This window comes from Tiliqua scincoides, chromosome 4, assembly GCF_035046505.1.
Source record: "Tiliqua scincoides isolate rTilSci1 chromosome 4, rTilSci1.hap2, whole genome shotgun sequence".
In the NCBI taxonomy this organism is placed as follows: domain Eukaryota; kingdom Metazoa; phylum Chordata; class Lepidosauria; order Squamata; family Scincidae; genus Tiliqua; species Tiliqua scincoides.
In genome coordinates this window covers 111449045-111466725 of record NC_089824.1, presented here as the reverse complement: position 1 = coordinate 111466725, position 17681 = coordinate 111449045, and the positions used below count along the sequence as shown (strand labels likewise).

General features: G+C 44.9%; 1 protein-coding gene across 1 annotated transcript in view; it reads left to right on the top strand.

Annotated features, from left to right (window-relative positions):
- TNR (tenascin R) overlaps nucleotides 1-17681 on the top strand; it is a 127708-nt gene that overhangs the window by 85078 nt on the left and 24949 nt on the right. Inside the window, exons 12-16 of the mRNA XM_066623118.1 lie at nucleotides 2338-2481; nucleotides 3490-3609; nucleotides 12374-12517; nucleotides 13103-13233; nucleotides 17334-17466. Of these exons, the coding sequence (XP_066479215.1) occupies nucleotides 2338-2481; nucleotides 3490-3609; nucleotides 12374-12517; nucleotides 13103-13233; nucleotides 17334-17466 (672 nt within the window). The remainder of the gene's footprint in view (nucleotides 1-2337; nucleotides 2482-3489; nucleotides 3610-12373; nucleotides 12518-13102; nucleotides 13234-17333; nucleotides 17467-17681) is intronic.

Here is a 17681-nt window from a genome sequence, read left to right as displayed (position 1 = left end):
AAGTTTCCCACATGTAAGTTGTCAAGGCAATAATTTGCCTGAGATGTTTCGAGTGCTTCTGTTTACACAGGGTCTAATGTGTTCCAACAAAATACACACAGGCAAAAAACACACCCCTCAGGAGTTTTTATCTGATAGCTTGTTTAAATTCTAATCACCTGCTACCATTTAGTGACTAAGGAGATGAGAGAGGGATATCTTTGGGCAAGCAGAAGGACTTCCCAATCTCACTGGGTGCAGGGGTTCCCTCCCCTCAACTGTCGCTTTATACCTACTCCTCTCAGATCACTGACATTATAGAGTTTGGGCACAATCCTATCCTGCGCCAAGAGGCAAGCCAAGAGGCTTGTGCTGTATCCAGCGCAGGATTCTGCCCATAAGCAGCTTAGGCAGAGGCAAGGGGAAACTTTTTCCCTTACCCCTGGGTAAGGACCGCTGGCCCCTATGGGTCTCCTCAGTGGCGCAAGTCTGAGGAGAGCAGAGCAGCTTGAAGCCATTCCATTCTCCCTGGGAACGGGGGTTGGGATCTGGCATAATTGCCTGATCCCAGCCCCACTGCCCACCCTCCCCCCGCCCAGGAACGCCTCCCTCCCACCTCCTCCGCCTCCTCCCCGCCTACCTTTTCTCCTTGTGCCGGCCCAGGCAGGCCGACAAAAGTGTCGAGGAAGAAGCCAGCACGGAGGTTTCTGTCAGCCTCTGCAGGCTAGTACTTCTCGGAGAGCCAGCCCGGCTTCCTCTTGAGGAGGTGCAAACGTGCCTTACGGCACATTTGCGACCCTTCTGGTGCGGTGCAAGATACTTGCATCTGCCCAAGGGCACATTTGGATTGCGCCCTTTGACTTATGGATGGGTTTTGGAAAATTATAGCATTATGCTCATATAGAACACTTGAGTACATGAGAGTATTTTTTACTGAAAACACATAGAGAGATAGGAAGTAAAAGGTAAAAATGTCTTCTGATTTTTCTACTATCTCTACATTGGTGGTATAATGTTGATTGAGTTCTAAAACCTGTGGCCCAATCCTATCTGGGCTGGCCAGGCAGCGGAACACATGTTCTGCTCCCAGCTACTACTGAAAAAGTGCTATAAAACGCTTTCTGGCAGAATGCTGAGTAGCCCTATCTAACCATCTAACCTATCTAGCAATCTGACCATCTACTTTGCATAGTATTCATAATATTCTCTGTGGCATAATATTTCATGATCGTTTTTAGTATGGATCTTTTTCCATCCCAACATATTCTTTTTGCTGGTATCAAAGAAAGCCATGCTAGGGCTATTGAACTTTCTTTCTATTAAGTATTACTACTTTTTCTCACTGCTTGTTATCTTGGACTGTGCTGTAAACAATGTTTAAGGAGCTCATCGTTGTCCATGGAATATGTATGCATTTCTTTTGTCCCACTATATTCTCTGGCTTTAAGCCCTGCAGAATGGGGTGGAGGTCAATCCTGAGTCCAGTCTCACTGGAGTTGGCCCCAGAGTGAGTATCTCAAGCATATGTAGCATTGAGCCATCTCTTTGTCAAGGTACACATCTTTCCTGAAAACTTCAAAGAACTTTTTTTAAATTTTTTTATTGTTTTCCAAAAAAAACCCAAACAACAAATATAAACAAGCACATAACACAAACTCAATATACAACACAAAAACACACCATTGGAGGGTGCAGGCAATTGTATATCAGTATATCTAATCAGTCAATACATATTTCCTAATCTTGTTCCTCTTCTAGTTTAGCCTCTTAATATAAAACTTCAGAGTACTTAGGGGAGTTCCCTAATTGTTTCAAGTGGCCATTTGGACAATTAAGAGAAGAAAGCACTCACAGAATGTGATGTGATTCTAGAAATGGGTTATGTCAGAAGGCCAGATGCAAGGGAGGGCACCAGGATGAGGTCTCTTGTTATCTGGTGTGCTCCCTGGGGCATTTGGTGGGCCGCTGTGAGATACAGGAAGCTGGACTACATGGGACTGTGGTCTGATCAAGTGGGGCTGTTCTTATGTTCTTATGTCTCAGATATTTCCATTGTAACCAAGACCTTGCCAATACCCAACTTTTGCCAGACTGTTTTAAAAGCAACTAGAGGCACAATCCTAACCCCTTATGTCAGTGCTTTCCAGCACTGACATAAGGGCAATGCAGCTCTGAGGTAAGGGAACAAACATTTCCTTACTTTGAAGAGGCCTCCGTGAGTGACATCCAAATGCAGGATGCAGCACATGTCCCATTGGCACCACTATGCCATTGCTGGAAAGCACTGACATAAGGGGTTAGGATTGCACCCTAGGTTTGCTAAGTGGTAATGGGGCCATTTTCTTGATCTTTACACAGGACGAATAGACAGCATTGTGATTGCCAAAGGTGTCACTGAATATATGCTCAGCCACCTGCAGCCAGCCACTGAATATGAGATCAGCTTGAAGAGTGTACGGGGCAGAGAGGAAAGTGAGCCTATCTCCCAAATCATGTATACAGGTATGAAGTGCTTCTTTGGGGTATACAGAAGGGCCATGAGTCTACATGTTGATGCAGAGGGAGCTATGATGGAGAAGGATAAATGACTGGTGACAGTTAACACTGCAGTCCCATTGACATGTCCTCCTGCAGCATCGTGGTTGAGGACCGACACATTGCTTTAAACGCATAAACATTGCCTTTGCATGTTTTGTTTCTGTTCTTTTAAAAGCAACTAGGGAGAAAGGGAATTGAGATTTGGACTGCAGTGTTCAGGAATGGGGGGTTAGCTCTTTTCATAGATAGTGAACTATGTTTTGGGTACATGCTTCTCAACCTGATTTGAAACATGAATGAATACTGTTGAATGCTTTTAGGTTTTCTGCTACGTTTTCACTTCATGATTGTTGAACTTTCCTATTCATTTAAATGTGCAATCCTATCCTGCGCTGGAACAGGCAAGCCAAGAGGCTTGCTCTATATCCAGTGCAGGATAGGGGCCCAAGGGGAAACTTTTCCCCTTACCCCTGGGTAAGGCACCTTTGGACCAATGGGTCTCCTTGGACTTGCAAAACCTCCTCAGGTGGCACAAGTCAGAGGAGAGCGGAGTGGCTTGAAGCCGCTCCATTCTCCCTAGGAACGGGGGTTGGGATCCAGCATAACTGCCGGATCCCAGCCCCGCCTCCCACTCCCCTCCTGCCCGCCTCGGGGCCACCCACTGCCTGCACTCCCCCCACCCAAGAATGCCTCCCTCCCACCTTCCTCCCACCCACCCCAGAGCCTTGCATCGGCCCAAGTCTTATGGAGGAAGCCAGCATGGATGCTTGCATCAGCCTCCACAGGCCAACGTTCCTCTGAGCACCAATCCTGCTTCCTCCCAAGGAGGCACAAACATGCCTTACAACCCAAGTGAAGGGCTGGATTACGCCCTAAGCTGTTCTTAGGCTTGTTGTTATTTCTTTTTCTTGGCAAATGGCTGAAACAAAGGAATGATTACTCCTTTACCTGGTCTTTCTGTATCTTTTGCAGCCATGGATAATCCACAGAGTTTGACTGCCACTGACATCACCCCAACAGAAGCCCTGCTGAAGTGGAATCCACCAGTGGCTGAAGTTGACAATTATGTCATTGTCCTCACACATAACACAGGTAGGTGTCTGCCTGACGATCGTCTGGCTCCAATAGGGATGAAGGGGAACAGCCTATAGCAACCTGGGAGAAATGGAAGGAGCGGTATTGGGGCTGTTGATGAGAGGAAGCACAGGAGCAGCAGGAGGGTTTGCTGTAAAAACACCAAGGGAGGGATTTTGCGTCTCATGTCCACTTATGTTCAGCCCATCGCTGAGAGATGAGCAGTCAGAAGGGTGAAGAACAGCAACATCCAGCAGACAGCATTGCCCTATGAGGGACTTTGAACATCCGTCTGGTTTCCCAGTCACTTCTAGGGTGGGGAAGTGTATTTTGCGAAGATCCCACTGTGAGCGGCAGGTCACCACCGAATGGGGCAACATAAAAGGAGGTCACTCTTTATGAGGGTGAGGACTCTATCCCCTCAGCTCTGGTGGGAGCAGGGCTGATTTGGGTGGATAGAGTGGTTGCAGGGAAATCACTCCTGTTATCTACTGATTGGGGAATGTTGCTGTCGGATAGTCAGATGTTGCTTTCTGAGAACCTGGGAATGGGTTTCCCTGGCTGGTTTTCAGTATTAGAAGGGCAAGTCTGTCTTTCAGCTACAAGCCACTTGTCCTCCCTCTCCATGACTGCTTTTCACTCTTCCCATTCTACTTCCAGCTGCATTCATCTCAGCCCAGGCCAGAACTCCACATGTTTTGCTTTTGTCAGCCCTTTCCTGTCATGGCTGGAGCTCAATCCTGGGGAGGCAGGCTCTTCCTATTAACTAGGTTTGTTCATTATGGGGTCAGGAGCAGTGATTTTCCAGGTTCATATTCTGAGGGATGCTGGAGACAGTGCAATCCAAGACCAGACACAGAGTGCTACCCTTACTCTTCTATCTAATCCTATTTGTTCAATTCATTCCAAGAAACAGAAACAAGGGACTACTTGCTTTTAATTCTGACTTGTTTATGTGTCCAGCCAGACCCTTTTGGCTTTTGGAGAGAAGCAGCTTTCCCCAAAGAAAAGATTGACAAAATAGAAGGGCGAAAAGCCAAAAGGGAACCTGCCACAGTTCAGAGTATCCCAGTGTTACCACCATGTCCCCATTTTCCATGGTAACATTCTCTCTGGTTTGAAGATGCTACTGGTTAATATGAGGTCATATCATGGTAAGACCACAGACATCCAGGACTTGATGATCCTGAAGAGCATGTTAACCCAACATATGTGACAGGGAACTGATGAGGTAGGTAGGTTAACCTCTCCTTGCTTTGTCTGACAAGTTTCCTGGCACAGCACTAACTGAAGGCTAAGCCAGCAGCAAAACACTAAGGACCCAATCATATTCAACTTTCCAGCACCAGTGCAACGCAGCCTTGAAGTAAGGGAACAAATGTTTCCATACCTTGAGGAGGCTTCTGTGACTGCCCCACCACCATAGGATGCAGCACACGCCCCAATGATACGGCTGCACCAGCACTAGAAAATTGGATAGGATTGGGCCCTAAGTCTTTCACAGCACCTGACTGTGCCATCCCAACTGGCTCCAGTGGTGAGAGGAAGGGGCCGCTTACACAGCATGGTCAGGCACCGTGGAAGACTTAGCGTTTTACACCCTGCTAGCTACACCACTGGGCTAAGTGTCAGGGTTGCAGTGATATATCATATTAACATCTCCTCCTGAGGTGACCAGTCCAACAATTTTCTAATTTTGAGTGTTGTCCAGATTGGAGATTCTGTTGGTGTATTGCCAACTTTACTGCCCAGCAGTCTTCCTGCCTGAGCTGATGGAGGTGTTCTCTGGTGTGTTGGGTTTCTGTCAACCTTCGTATTTTCTTGGGAAACTTCACTGACCATGGCCATCATGACAACAATGGGGCTGTCTGCATTTATATCTAGCCCCACTCATGTTGCAGAGCATACATTAGATTTGGAATTTGCTGCTGGTCAGGATGTTGTTCCATCAGTGGGGAAATTTCAGATAGTTACCTTGTCATGATACGACAGATTATTCCCTGATGGGGTTTAAAGTTATTGCAACAGAGAGCCTCCATGGGAGTGGGGGCTCTAGAACCCACAGGATGGATTAAATGGCCTTTGGAACTCTGACTGATCTTTGATTGATCCAGAATTTTGATTGATCCAGATGGATTAAATGGCCTTTGGAATTCTGCAAAAGACCATGCTTTCCCCACTATTCCTGTCACAAAACGTCATTTCAACCATTGAAGCAATGAAGCAACCAAGACACACTCACATGTTTAGGGTTCATGAAGGGAGCAAGACAGACTGGTGAGCTTCAGGGAGAGAGCACTCACTCAAGGGAGTTGCACTCACTCACACAGCCAGCCTCCTCACCTTCTTTTATTCACTCTCAGCCCAGTACAAAGTTCATTAGGTACACACTGTTCCTCAGCTACATTCTAGCCTAGTCAGTTGGGGAACAATGCAAGTTCCTCAAGGGATTTGGCTCTTTGTGGATTCAGCCTGTTTACTCAGTCTGCTTCTGAACTCAGGCATCACCCAGACTGCTTCCAGACTCACCCAGAGCTCGGGCATCACCTAGTCTGCTTCCTGACTCAGACCTCACCCAGTCTGCCCTGTGACCCAGGCGTCACCCCGAAGTGTGCCCCGAGGGGGTGAGCGTGCTCACTGTGTAAGCACAAAGGGTAAGGTCTGGGTAAGGTCCCCTGATTATTTCCTTCATCCCCCCTTTTTTTGTTTTAGTTTTTTGGGGGGAAGGTAGTACCCCTGTAGTACTCAATTCTTGTGTATTAGTACTTGTGTAGCAAGTCTAAGCCTTGTGAAAGAGGCTGAGTGAAAGAGTACCAGGCTGATGTTTTGGGGTCAGCAAATGCATCGTTTGACACAACAAGGGGATACATTGAATAAAACAACAGATAATGATTAGAATAACTATCCCAAAAATCTTATACCCAAAAGTCTGTCTAAGCCATGCAAAGTTTGCTAGCCATTCTGTAAGCCAATTCCAACATCCACTAAAGTTTACATCTTGTTGTATTTGTGCAAATTGTCTAGAGTTGTCCACCACCAGTGCTAGGATTACTACTAGGGAGGCTGCCAGTGAAACATACTCAGCTTTGCTTAACAAGTTTACATTTGAATCACAATCATTGTGGAATGTTAGAGCAAGTCACAGTTTTACATTTTACAACAATTTTACATTTGAATCACAATCATTGTGGAGTGTTAGAGTGTCAGCGCCTTCAGATCTCCCCAGGTTATGGAATGATCTTCCTGCTGGGGTCTCTTGGCTGGCCGTCTGTTCCTTGGCTGCTCCTGTAGTCCCAGCTGGACTCATCTGGAAATTGGGGATAGGTCATCTTGAAATTGGGGATTCTCCAGGCCCTGGTGACATCTTTGGCTGGCTGCACACACCGTGCTGGTACCTAAAGCATTCCTGTAGGAGTAAGCATAACAGCATAGCCTGGCCCCCAAGTTACCAATGGGGCTGGGTAATGGTTTCCTGACTCCTTCATGTCTTTCATTAGGAGTAAACCTTTCTGCATTTAATGTTAAAAAATTTAAAGTATATAATAATAAAGTATAGAGTGTTTCCTGAATATGTATTAGCCCAAATAAACAATGTCTCATATCCCCCTTTTTTTGTTTTAATAAAAAGGTTTTAATAGATTGTGTTTGCACTTGTGAAAAAAGGATGGAAAATTGTTTAACATCTTCCTGCTGACTAGCTGAATAGCTGACTAGCTATTGGATCAGAGAACAGGGAGGGAGTTCACTGATGAAATAGGGAGGCTCCTGGGAGTCTGATCAGCTTTGGTCCTTTCCTTCTGATGAGAACCTTGGAAGGGGGTTGTGATTACGAACGTGGGCTGCAAAATAAGGTTGGGTCTGGTTTTGAAGCAAATTTGCATGTTTCTTCCATCTTTGGTGATGGGGGTGTGTGTGAAAAGAAAACACATTGGTTTAGAGTACTTCTACATGTTTTAAAAGCAGATAGAAAAAAAAAATCATGGTACCAAAAATGATACTAAGCTCAAAATAATAAAAGAAAGTATTGCAATAATTATCAGGTCTGTCACAAAAGGAAAGTCTACAACTTCTTTCATACTACACACACCTACAACAAACATATAGAGCATTACAGTATCTGTATATGGATAAGCAGCGAATGTAAATAAGCAAAATAAATTTGTCATTACAATCCTTCTACTATAAAAAGAAATACTTCATTAGTATTAAAAATACAGATATAGGATCACTGCTTAGCTCCTGTAAAGGAAATTGAGATTAAGTAAATTTGTCTTCTGGGGGACATGTCCTTTGGAGGACAAACGCTTTTTTTTTTTTTCCTTTGTCCTTACTTGCTGCTGAAACAAAAAGTTGTTATATCAAGCAAAATAAAATGTATACATATGTCCTGTAAAAGAAAAAAGGTTTAGTAATCTTTAGTCCTTCTCTTGAGAGCAAATGTTTTCTTTTCTAGTCTTTTCTTGTTGCTGAAACAAAAAGGGTTAAAACAAAAGATAGCCATTGCTAAGTTAGGCATTAGAGGTTTTTGTTTTGCTACTATTTTGCACTCTGTGCATGCTCTGAGGCATAAAGGTTAGGAGGGTTCCTTCTGCTTTTCTTTTCCTTAGGAACCATGCACTGGCTTCTTGCATTGCATACCTGAGAAACCTAGAAAGTTTTAAGGAAACATTAAGTTATTATTCAAACTTCTGTTGCTGGCTACAGTGGTAAGGAGTTCCATTGGCCAGTAGGATCTATTAACTTAGCATCAAAGAAACAAAATGTTATTGACCTTTTAATAGGTTTTAAAATGCCTTAAACATACACATGGTTTAGTCTTTGCTCCAACAGGATCATGTCTTCTGATAAGAAGTGGAAAATTCCCACAAATGAAGGTTTTCATTTTTTGGTAAAAGGCAATTTAATTTTTACTACAGCCTTGCCTTGGAGCCTCACTGCTCTTTCTGGCCCCTTTCGAATGAGAGCAGTGATAGCCTTCTGATAAGATAACACATTCCTGAATGGGTTGGCTGACTGACAAAGCCATTCAAGAATGTATACCTGAGTTTCTGTTTTAGGGCTACAAAGGTGGGGGTAGGGGTCAGATAGTAAAATTACTAGCCACAAAAGATGGGATCTACAAATTGGTGTCTCATGAGTTGTTGTATTTCTTGTATGGAATTTGAGCTTTTGGAGAGAGGGTGATTTGCTTTGCAGGGTCTTGGCCCTCCCTGAGATGGCCAAATACTGGCTTTAATAGTTGTGTGGGAAGCTTAAAATATGTACCTAATTAATATGTCCCAGCAACTGCTGCAATTGTACTAAAGTCAGGTGCTGGGGGATTTTTAACTCTGGGGTTGCAGGCACAGCATAGGATAACACCTTATGCCCAAGATACAAATAAGGGGCTTGTTGCTGTACCTTTTCTGGTGCTATGTGAAGACCAAACTGTTGTAAAATTTGAAATAGGTCTTGCAGGAGAGAAGGATTTAATTGAGGGCCTGCTATTAATATATCATTCATAAAATAATGCATTATGAGTTTTGGATATTTATTAATTAATATGGAATGGGATAGTGGGTTAAAGGTTTCTACCTGGATCCAGGTGGCACTTTGTTGGGAGGTTTTCTCCCATCCTACCTATCCTCACAACAACCCTGTGAGGTAGGTGAGGCTGAGAGAAAGTGACTGGGGGAGATTTTGAAATTGGATCTTCCAGGTTTAAGTCTACTTCCCAAACCACTACACCACCATTACTCTCTTTGAAAATGACCGTTTTTTCTTTCTTTCTTTTATATTTAAAGCACTGTTTTTTGGCTTTAGAATTTTGTTGTAGAGCAGCAGAGAGTAGGCTGTAGAGCAGGCTGACCTTTGGACTTTGAGTACCTACATTCTGACCAGTTCTGATCTTATCAGCCATCACTAAGCCTCTCACTGCAGCCAAGAGTTGGAGGGCTTTCCTACAGTCTTCATTTGCGTTGTCTGCAGCAAGTTTTAACTTTAACTCTTCAGTTGCCTTGGGGGAATTCAAAGCTTCTTTTAATTGTTTAATGGGATTAACTGGGCACTGAGCTTCTCCTTCCCATTGAGGGTTAAATGGAGACTCTGGCCAACATCCTGCTTGCAGAATGAAGGGTTTGGATGGAACCTTCTCTTTTACTATGAATGATGCTACCTTGGAATTTTCTACTTGGTTAATGATTGCCTGCTGGAGGAAGTTTGCAGAATCCACATATGGTCCTGCAGCTTCTTGCCGGACTGTTGCAAAAGACTTCCAGGGCTTGCCTGTTGCCGGTACCTTGTGCAACGCCTGCAGGGCACAGTTAGCTGTCTCATTCAGATTCGGGTTTCCTAATTGCACTTGCCTGTCTGTCTCATTCAGAAACTGATCTACTCGGATGGTTTGTCCCTGTGTGTTCTGGCCAGCCACTACCGGGCAGATCATTGAAAACTCAGGATATTCTTCTGCTTTTAAATCTCCTGATTTCAGGTCCTCTCTGACCATGCCTTCCATGACTGAAGCCTGCCTGTGAGGGGTAGTTTCTGGCTGTTCTTTCTTTTCTAGAGGAGCTGCTGCAGAGGGGGGAGAAACACAAGCTGGTGGGGGGAGATTTTCCTTAGGATGGGGATTGCTTTCTTTAGGAGGGGGATTGCTTATTTTTTCCTCCTGTTCCTGTGACTCTGGCTGCTGAGCGCAGCGTCTAATGGCATCAAAGCAGAGGTGCCACATTTGAAGGACTGGAATAGGGGCTCGAGGTTCTGCATGTAAACTCCACCCAATTTGGTCCAGGTCTTCCATCTTAAATGTGCCTCCTTCGGGATACCAGGGGCATTGTTCCCCAATGGTATGAACTAACTCTGTGACCTCCTGTGAGGGAACAGAGTGCTAAGCCTTTTGAAGGAGGAATTGCAAATCATTGCAATGCTGAGCTTGAGCAGCTGACAGAGAAGCCCCCATACTCACCGGGATCCTGGGGAGGATGCGAGGACGCGTCTGTAACCCTTGCCGGGCGTGGTGAGCTGGTTCTCAGGCTGTCTCCTGTCCCTGTTCTAACAATTGTTGCAATGAATGCGAAGCAACCAGGAGACAAAGTCAGGTTGCTTGATGTAGGAAGGAGCAAAGCATCTTGTCTGCTATCCCTGGCTGTTCTAGGGGTCCCTGCTCGGGCGCCACATGAAGCAATGAAGCAATCAAGACACACTCACATGTTTAGGGTTCATGAAGGGAGCAAGACAGACTGGCGAGCTTCAGGGAGAGAGCACTCACACAAGGGAGTTGCACTCACTCACACAGCCAGCCTCCTCACCTTCTTTTATTCACCTCCCTCTCAGCCCAGTACAAAGTTCATTAGGTACACACTGTTCCTCAGCTGCATTCTAGCCTAGTCAGTTGGGGAACAATGCAAGTTCCTCAAGGGATTTGGCTCTTTGTGGATTCAGCCTGTTTACTCAGTCTGCTTCTGAACTCAGGCATCACCCAGACCGGAGCTCAGGCATCACCTAGTCTGCTTCCTGACTCAGACCTCACCCAGTCTGCCCTGTGACCCAGGCGTCACCCGGAGTGTGCCCCGAGGGGGTGAGTGTGCTCACTGGCCTTTGTCACGTAAGCACAAAGGGTAAGGTCTGGATAAGGTCCCCTGATTATTTCCTTCAAACCATGTTGGTAAAAGACAGAATGATTGCAGAAAGAGAAATCTTCATTGCTGTTTACTAGGCCATTCCCCATGGTCTGTTAGGAGTAACAGTGTAGAAACTAGTAGAAGAAGAGGTGCAGCACCAGAGTGTCACAGGTTTTGTTGCCGTCCTACAACATTCTCTACTCCTGCTAGCATTTCAGATATGAAAAGATAGGTTTGCAAAACCCTTTTGCCCACCATGAAGCTACTTTTTGTTTTCATTTTGGAATCGCTCACAATCCTGTTCACAGATTTCTACATAGGTCAAGTTGCGATAATGGACTACCATGAATGCAGCACACCTGATTTTGAGACTTGATAAATGTATGTAAGGCTATTGACAAGGGTGGAACCAACATAGATCTCCAGCATGAGGCAGCTGTCCAAATTCACTTAAGGTGCAATCCTGCCCTTCACGGGCCAGCGCAAGTCCCTTGCACTGGCCCAGGAGGGTCACAAAAGTGCCATAAGGCATGTTTGCGCCTCCTCTGGAGTAAGCCGGGTCGCCACATAGAGGTGTTCCAGCCTGCGGAGGCTGACACAAGCCTCTACGCCAGCTTCCTCAGTAAGCCTTGCGTCAGCCTGGCTGGGCCGATGCAACGTTCTGGGGTGGGTGGGGAGGAGGCTGGAGGGAGGCATTCCTGGGTGGGGGGGAGGGCGGGCAGTGGACAATCCCGAGGGTGGGTGGGTGGGGAGCAGTAGGCGGGGCTGAGATCCAGCACTTATGCTGGATCCCAACCCCCATTCCCAGGGAGTTTGGAGCAACTTCAAACCATTCCACTTTCCTCAGACTTGTACCACCTCAGGAGGTGGCACAAGTCCGGGAAGACCCATAGGGGCAAAGGTGCCTTACCTGGAGCTAAGGGGGAAAGTTTCCCCTTGCCTCCGGCTGAGCCATTTTGGGCCCCTATCCTGCGCTGGTTACAGCGCAAGTCTCTTGGCTTGCCTGTTCCAGTGCAGGGTAGGATTGCACCCTTAGATATGTGAACAGTTTCTATGATACCCCCCTCAAGCCATTTCCTTTTCCTGCTATTTGACAGTAGCAGCCTATTTTCATCCAGTTGGATCCTATGCTAGAAAGTTTTCAACAAGCCCCATGTCCCCAACAGTCCATCTTCTGATTTCAGTTGCAGGAGAGACTATTTTAGTGGATGGGACCATCCATGAGTACCAGCTGGTCAATTTGCTCCCTAGTACCAGCTATGGGGTCACCATGTATGCCACCAATGGGCCTGTCACGAGCAGAACCATCTTCACCAACTTTACCACTCGTAAGTATAGCAGATTCTAAAAGGGCATTTTGGCTGCTATTTTATATTGCTGTGATGGGTTTTTAAACTGCTATTTTTATTACTCCTGTTAGGTTTTCTTTTATGGCTTTTGTTATGCTGTTTTTATGTGATGCGTAGTTTATTTTGTTGTGTTTTCTCTTATGTTGTTAGCCGCCTTGGATATTTAATATAAAATGGGAAAGTTATATATAAATATTTATTAAATAAATGAATGAATATCCTACCCAGTGCCATGTAATACCAATTTAGAAATGTTTTGTTGGGAGTGGGTGCAGGGAAGGATATGAAACCAAACTACTGACTAGTATGGATAAACCACTGTTTTAAGTGCTTTGGGTACCCAAAAGCTAGCTTGAATAACTACTGTAGTACCTTAGTGCATGCATGTTTTTTCTGCTGCTCCTTTAGATTAAGATTTTCTTTGGGCATATAAAAGTGATATCTCAGAGCAGAAGAGAATAGTCCTTCAGGTTCTCTCACTGAGGCCCCCTCCCCAATACACACACCAGGTAGCTCTCTGGCTGGGAAATTACATGCCCCCCATTCATTTCCCAAACTTTGCAGTTTTGGATCCTCCATCAAATCTGACAGCAACTGAAGTTACGAGGCGGAGTGCACTTCTTTCATGGCTGCCTCCTATGGCTGAGATTGAAAACTACATCATGACATATCGGTCACCTGATGGAAACCGTAAGGTGGGTCATCACTCCTAGGAAAATCTAAAGTTAGGGTTGAGTCAAAAAAAATTCCAGGTTCACTTTTTGCTTGCAAGTATCGCTTTCTTTTAGTAATTGCTTACAGCTATTTTGTTCCTGTTTGTAACTGCTTTGGCAGCCTTTTTGTTTTTCCATTCCTCCTTAATTGATCTCAGCCAATTAAGGAACATAATTAAGGAACATATCGAGCTTGATGATGTCACCATATACAATAGCAGTCACAATAGCAGATCATATTGATGACATCAAGAAGGGCAAATAAAGCCTATTTAAAACAAGGGTAATGTTTGTAAGGAAGGTAGACAATTATATGGGCAACTCTAGCCAATCAGGGATTACAAAATGAACAGTTTTGCAATGAATTCTTTAAACAAATCAAAGAAATGGTGGACATCTTTTCATTTTGCCATAGAATTTTACAAAATGCTTCCCCCCTCCGCTCCATTCAGCTGAGTTCTTTATAATACTTTGAGATGGGCAGCCCAGTCCTAATGCCAGCGCTGAGCCTCAGTGCCGACTCCAGGCATCGCAAATGTGTCATAAAGCACATTCATGGCGCCCAGCAAGGAGTGAGCACTGGTGCTGGGCCAGTGCCAGGTGGTGCTGAACCTCAGCACCATGGAGAGGATGCTGCGTCACCACTGGAGGTTAGCAAGACTGCCACAGCTTTTTTGGGGTGGGGGAAGGGTGAGGGGAAGGTGTGGGGAAGGTGGAACTGAGTGGGGGAAGGGGAGAATTGGGGCTGCAAGGGGGTTGCCTTTAAGGGGATGGCCTGGATGCCTTTAAAAGGGGATTGGACAAGTTTCTGGAGGAAAAATCCATTATGGGTTACAAGCCATGATGTGTATGTGCAACCTCCTGATTTTAGAAATGGGCTATGTCAGAATGCCAGATGAAAGGGAGGGCACCAGGATGAGGTCTCTTGTTATCTGGTGTGCTCCCTGGGGCATTTGGTGGGCCGCTGTGAGATACAGGAAGCTGGACTAGATGGGCCTATGGACTGATCCAGCGGGGCTGTTCTTATGGAGATGGCGACAGCATCTTCCGCAGCATCCTAAACCTAAGCATCCACACACACACGCAAGCTGGGTGGCCCAACATAGGCCTCCTCAACACTGCGCCTGTTAAAATACAGGCACAAAACCGAGGAGACCCATTGCTGCTGGCAGCTGTCTGCCTGTAAGAAGGGAGCAATCACTCCCTTTCCCCAAGGAGACCCGGGTGGTAGCCATTGCTGCCACAGGATTCTATGGTTGCCATTTTGGTGCCGCTGGAGCCCTGGGCACCACCAGCTTCAGGATTGGGCCCTTAGTGAGCAAAGCATACGCTTACTATAGTAGGGAAAATGTTTCTTAAAAGAGCAATCTGTCCACCTCCCCTGCAGGTGCCTCTTGCCTCCACATTACTGTTAAATTGTCATCAATGTATACAGTACCTTACAGTATTATACACTGATGACAATTTAGCAGTAATATGGAGGCAAGAGGCACCTGCAGGGGAGAAGAGGTTGGTGGAAAGGGGGTATGTAACCCTTTTCTTATTCATGGAAATGTCCTCACCTCCAAGTCATATGTATTTCATTTTTCTCAAAATCTGGAAGCAAGATCAGCTGAGGGATGAAAAATCTGAAGAGGGCTAATGTGGTAGAGATTCAGTGAGTACTGATTAATTATACAGCTAATGGAAGTTTTAGACCGAACATTGCCAAGTTAGTGTCCAATTCTGCCTTGTATAGATTAATTGTACTCACAGGGTGTTATCAGGTAAAGAGGCTCTTCCATATCTCTCTGCCATACATGTATTTAATTTAAAGAAACCTGTGAATAGCATAGCTGCTTCCAAGAAGATTTGTTTACTTGGTCTTTGATCTAGATTAAAAGATGTATGCAATATTTTTTTTAAAAAAATGCTTCTGCATCTATTTTAGAGCACTGAAGTGACTTGTAGGAATGTTGCTGGTTCATTAGAGATGACTGATTCAAAGCAGGCAACCTAAATTCCATCCTTGCCAAGTCCTTACAATGTATTTGCTATACATATGCGTGTTTAAGATTTTAACAAAAATTTATACAGGGTCAATCAGGTCTGACAGCACACCTGCTTCCTCCAAGACACATTCTCACACACAGACTCGGGTGTACCCTGACTCACCTGCAAGACTTGACTCAGTGAGTTAAGCTGGGTTTTTATACTATCTTATGTTGCTTTTGAAAACTTTCATCCCCCTTTCTTTCAAATCAGAGGAAGGAATGTGCCCTCTGGCTCCCCTCTGGCAGGCATCTATCAAAAGAGTTGCAACCTTTTTAGCCACCTTCACTCCAAAACATTGGCAGTCCAATACCAACTGGTTCCTCAGTGCCATGACCATACTCCATGCCTCATCTCTACAGTGATGTTCTAATTATGCAGGCCATTCTCAATTTCTGTGTGCCATGCCTCAGAGCAACAAAAAAGCTGCCTACGATGTTGCTTTATGGACCGGCCTTTAGAGTTGCTGCTCTTGCACTGTGTCAGTCTGATGGATGATGTCAAGTCATTGAGTAAGTGCTGGAATTTGATGCTCAGCCATGGAAGGTTAATGCCTACTCTCTTCCCTGGAACTGGAGTTTAAAATGAATTTATCACTGCCTAAACTTCTTTGGTGAACAGTGTTGACTGAAAACACTTTTGCTTACTGTGGTGAAAATTCCCAATTTGGACCTTTCTAGCACCTCAGTGATGCCTCCGCATTCTTAAAAAGCTACAGAGTCATCTAGCTATTGTATCCATTCTTCCTTTGTTGTTGATTATTGTCTAAGCATCTTTCTCTTTTCCCAATTGACCAGTTAACAAAGGACCTGGCCTTGAACCTTGAAACCACCCAGTTCGCAAAAGCAGAAAATTCAAGTGGCTCAGGTGATCCCAAGTATGCAGTCCCACAAGTAAAGCCTGGTTAATGCCCACAGAGTAGATGAAGTGGGGTCTTGCAGTTCCCTTTGCACATTTGCCCAGGTCTGAGATCAGGAATATTAACTTGGGACTCACTGACCCATTCTACCAAAGAATGGGTTCAAGGCCCAAGGACCTGGAACATTGTGAGCAGGTAACTAGAGAAAGCACACAGAGGAGTCACATCAGATTTTTGTTTTACTTGCTGCTTGCATTTAAACATTGTTGCCAACCTCTGCCACCCCTTTTTTTCTCATTTTGTAGATTATCAGTGCCTTGTTTTTTATTGTGTATATCCACCACCATTGTCTGGATATTTAGTTGCTTATATCGTATAAACTACTTTATTTCTGGACCTACTGATGGGATAACTAGCCAAACCAGGAAGTTTGTTTCTTTCCTATGACTTCTCTCTCTGCTCAGTCATCGTCTTCCTCCCCATCTATGGACCTTAATCCTGCATTTGAAGATCTCTGCAAAATGGAGGTGACCCCTGAACTCCCACATTGAGCAAGTAGTAGAAGCTTGTTGTGGCTTTGGCAGTTTGACAAGTGCATAGGAGAAAAATAGCCATTGTAGATAGAATAGGTACTGAGCCAGTTACTAATATAAAGCTCAGGCTGTTGATTAGGATATATGATTTAGGATCTAAACCAATTTGGGATTGTGTATCCTTTCTAACAGTGGGGCTTTTCTTATAGGCTTGTCAAATCAGCAGAGCCATTTTTGTAGTTCAGTGCTTTAAAAAACCACAAAGGAAAGCTTAAGTAATAACAAAGCCCCAGACACAGTCCAAGTAAATACAACACACTTGAAAGTGGGTGTGTGGGCTTTATTGATCTTCACTGAGATCATGAAGCAAAGTGGCCAATGTCCTGCTAGGGAGATGGCAGCCTGGCATAGGGCTTCAGCAGAGTTCAGACCAATGAGTAAGCCTAACCATCAAGCTTTCAGGGCTCAGGCAGTACCACAAATCCTGCTCTGACCTGTTGTGGTTTAGAGGCATCCTTTATGTTTCTGGCATACTCCTCAGTTTGTAGTTCGAAAACAGTATCTTGATAACTCTAAAGGCATTATTATTATATAATCATCATAAATTTCTCACCAGTTGACCTTTGAGTTTTTCATCTCTTTGGGTGATTTGTGCACAGGAACTGATTGTGGATGCAGAAGACACCTGGATCCGCCTAGAAGGGCTTTCAGAAAACACAGAGTACACTGTGCGCTTGCAAGCAGCTCAGGATGCTATGAGGAGTGGATTCACTTCCACCATTTTCACAACAGGTGAGGAGGCTGCAACAGCATATCCATGTTCTTTTACATCATATCCCTTGATGTATTTAACCACAAATACTTTCAATTGAGGACTCATTGGGGTGGGCTTTTTAAAAAGGCTGTATCTCTTACTTCTCACAACTTCTCAGAATTTGAACTTGCTTCTCAGAACTTGATGCCAGAGCCAATATGGCAACAGAGCAACACAAACACATTTTGTACCA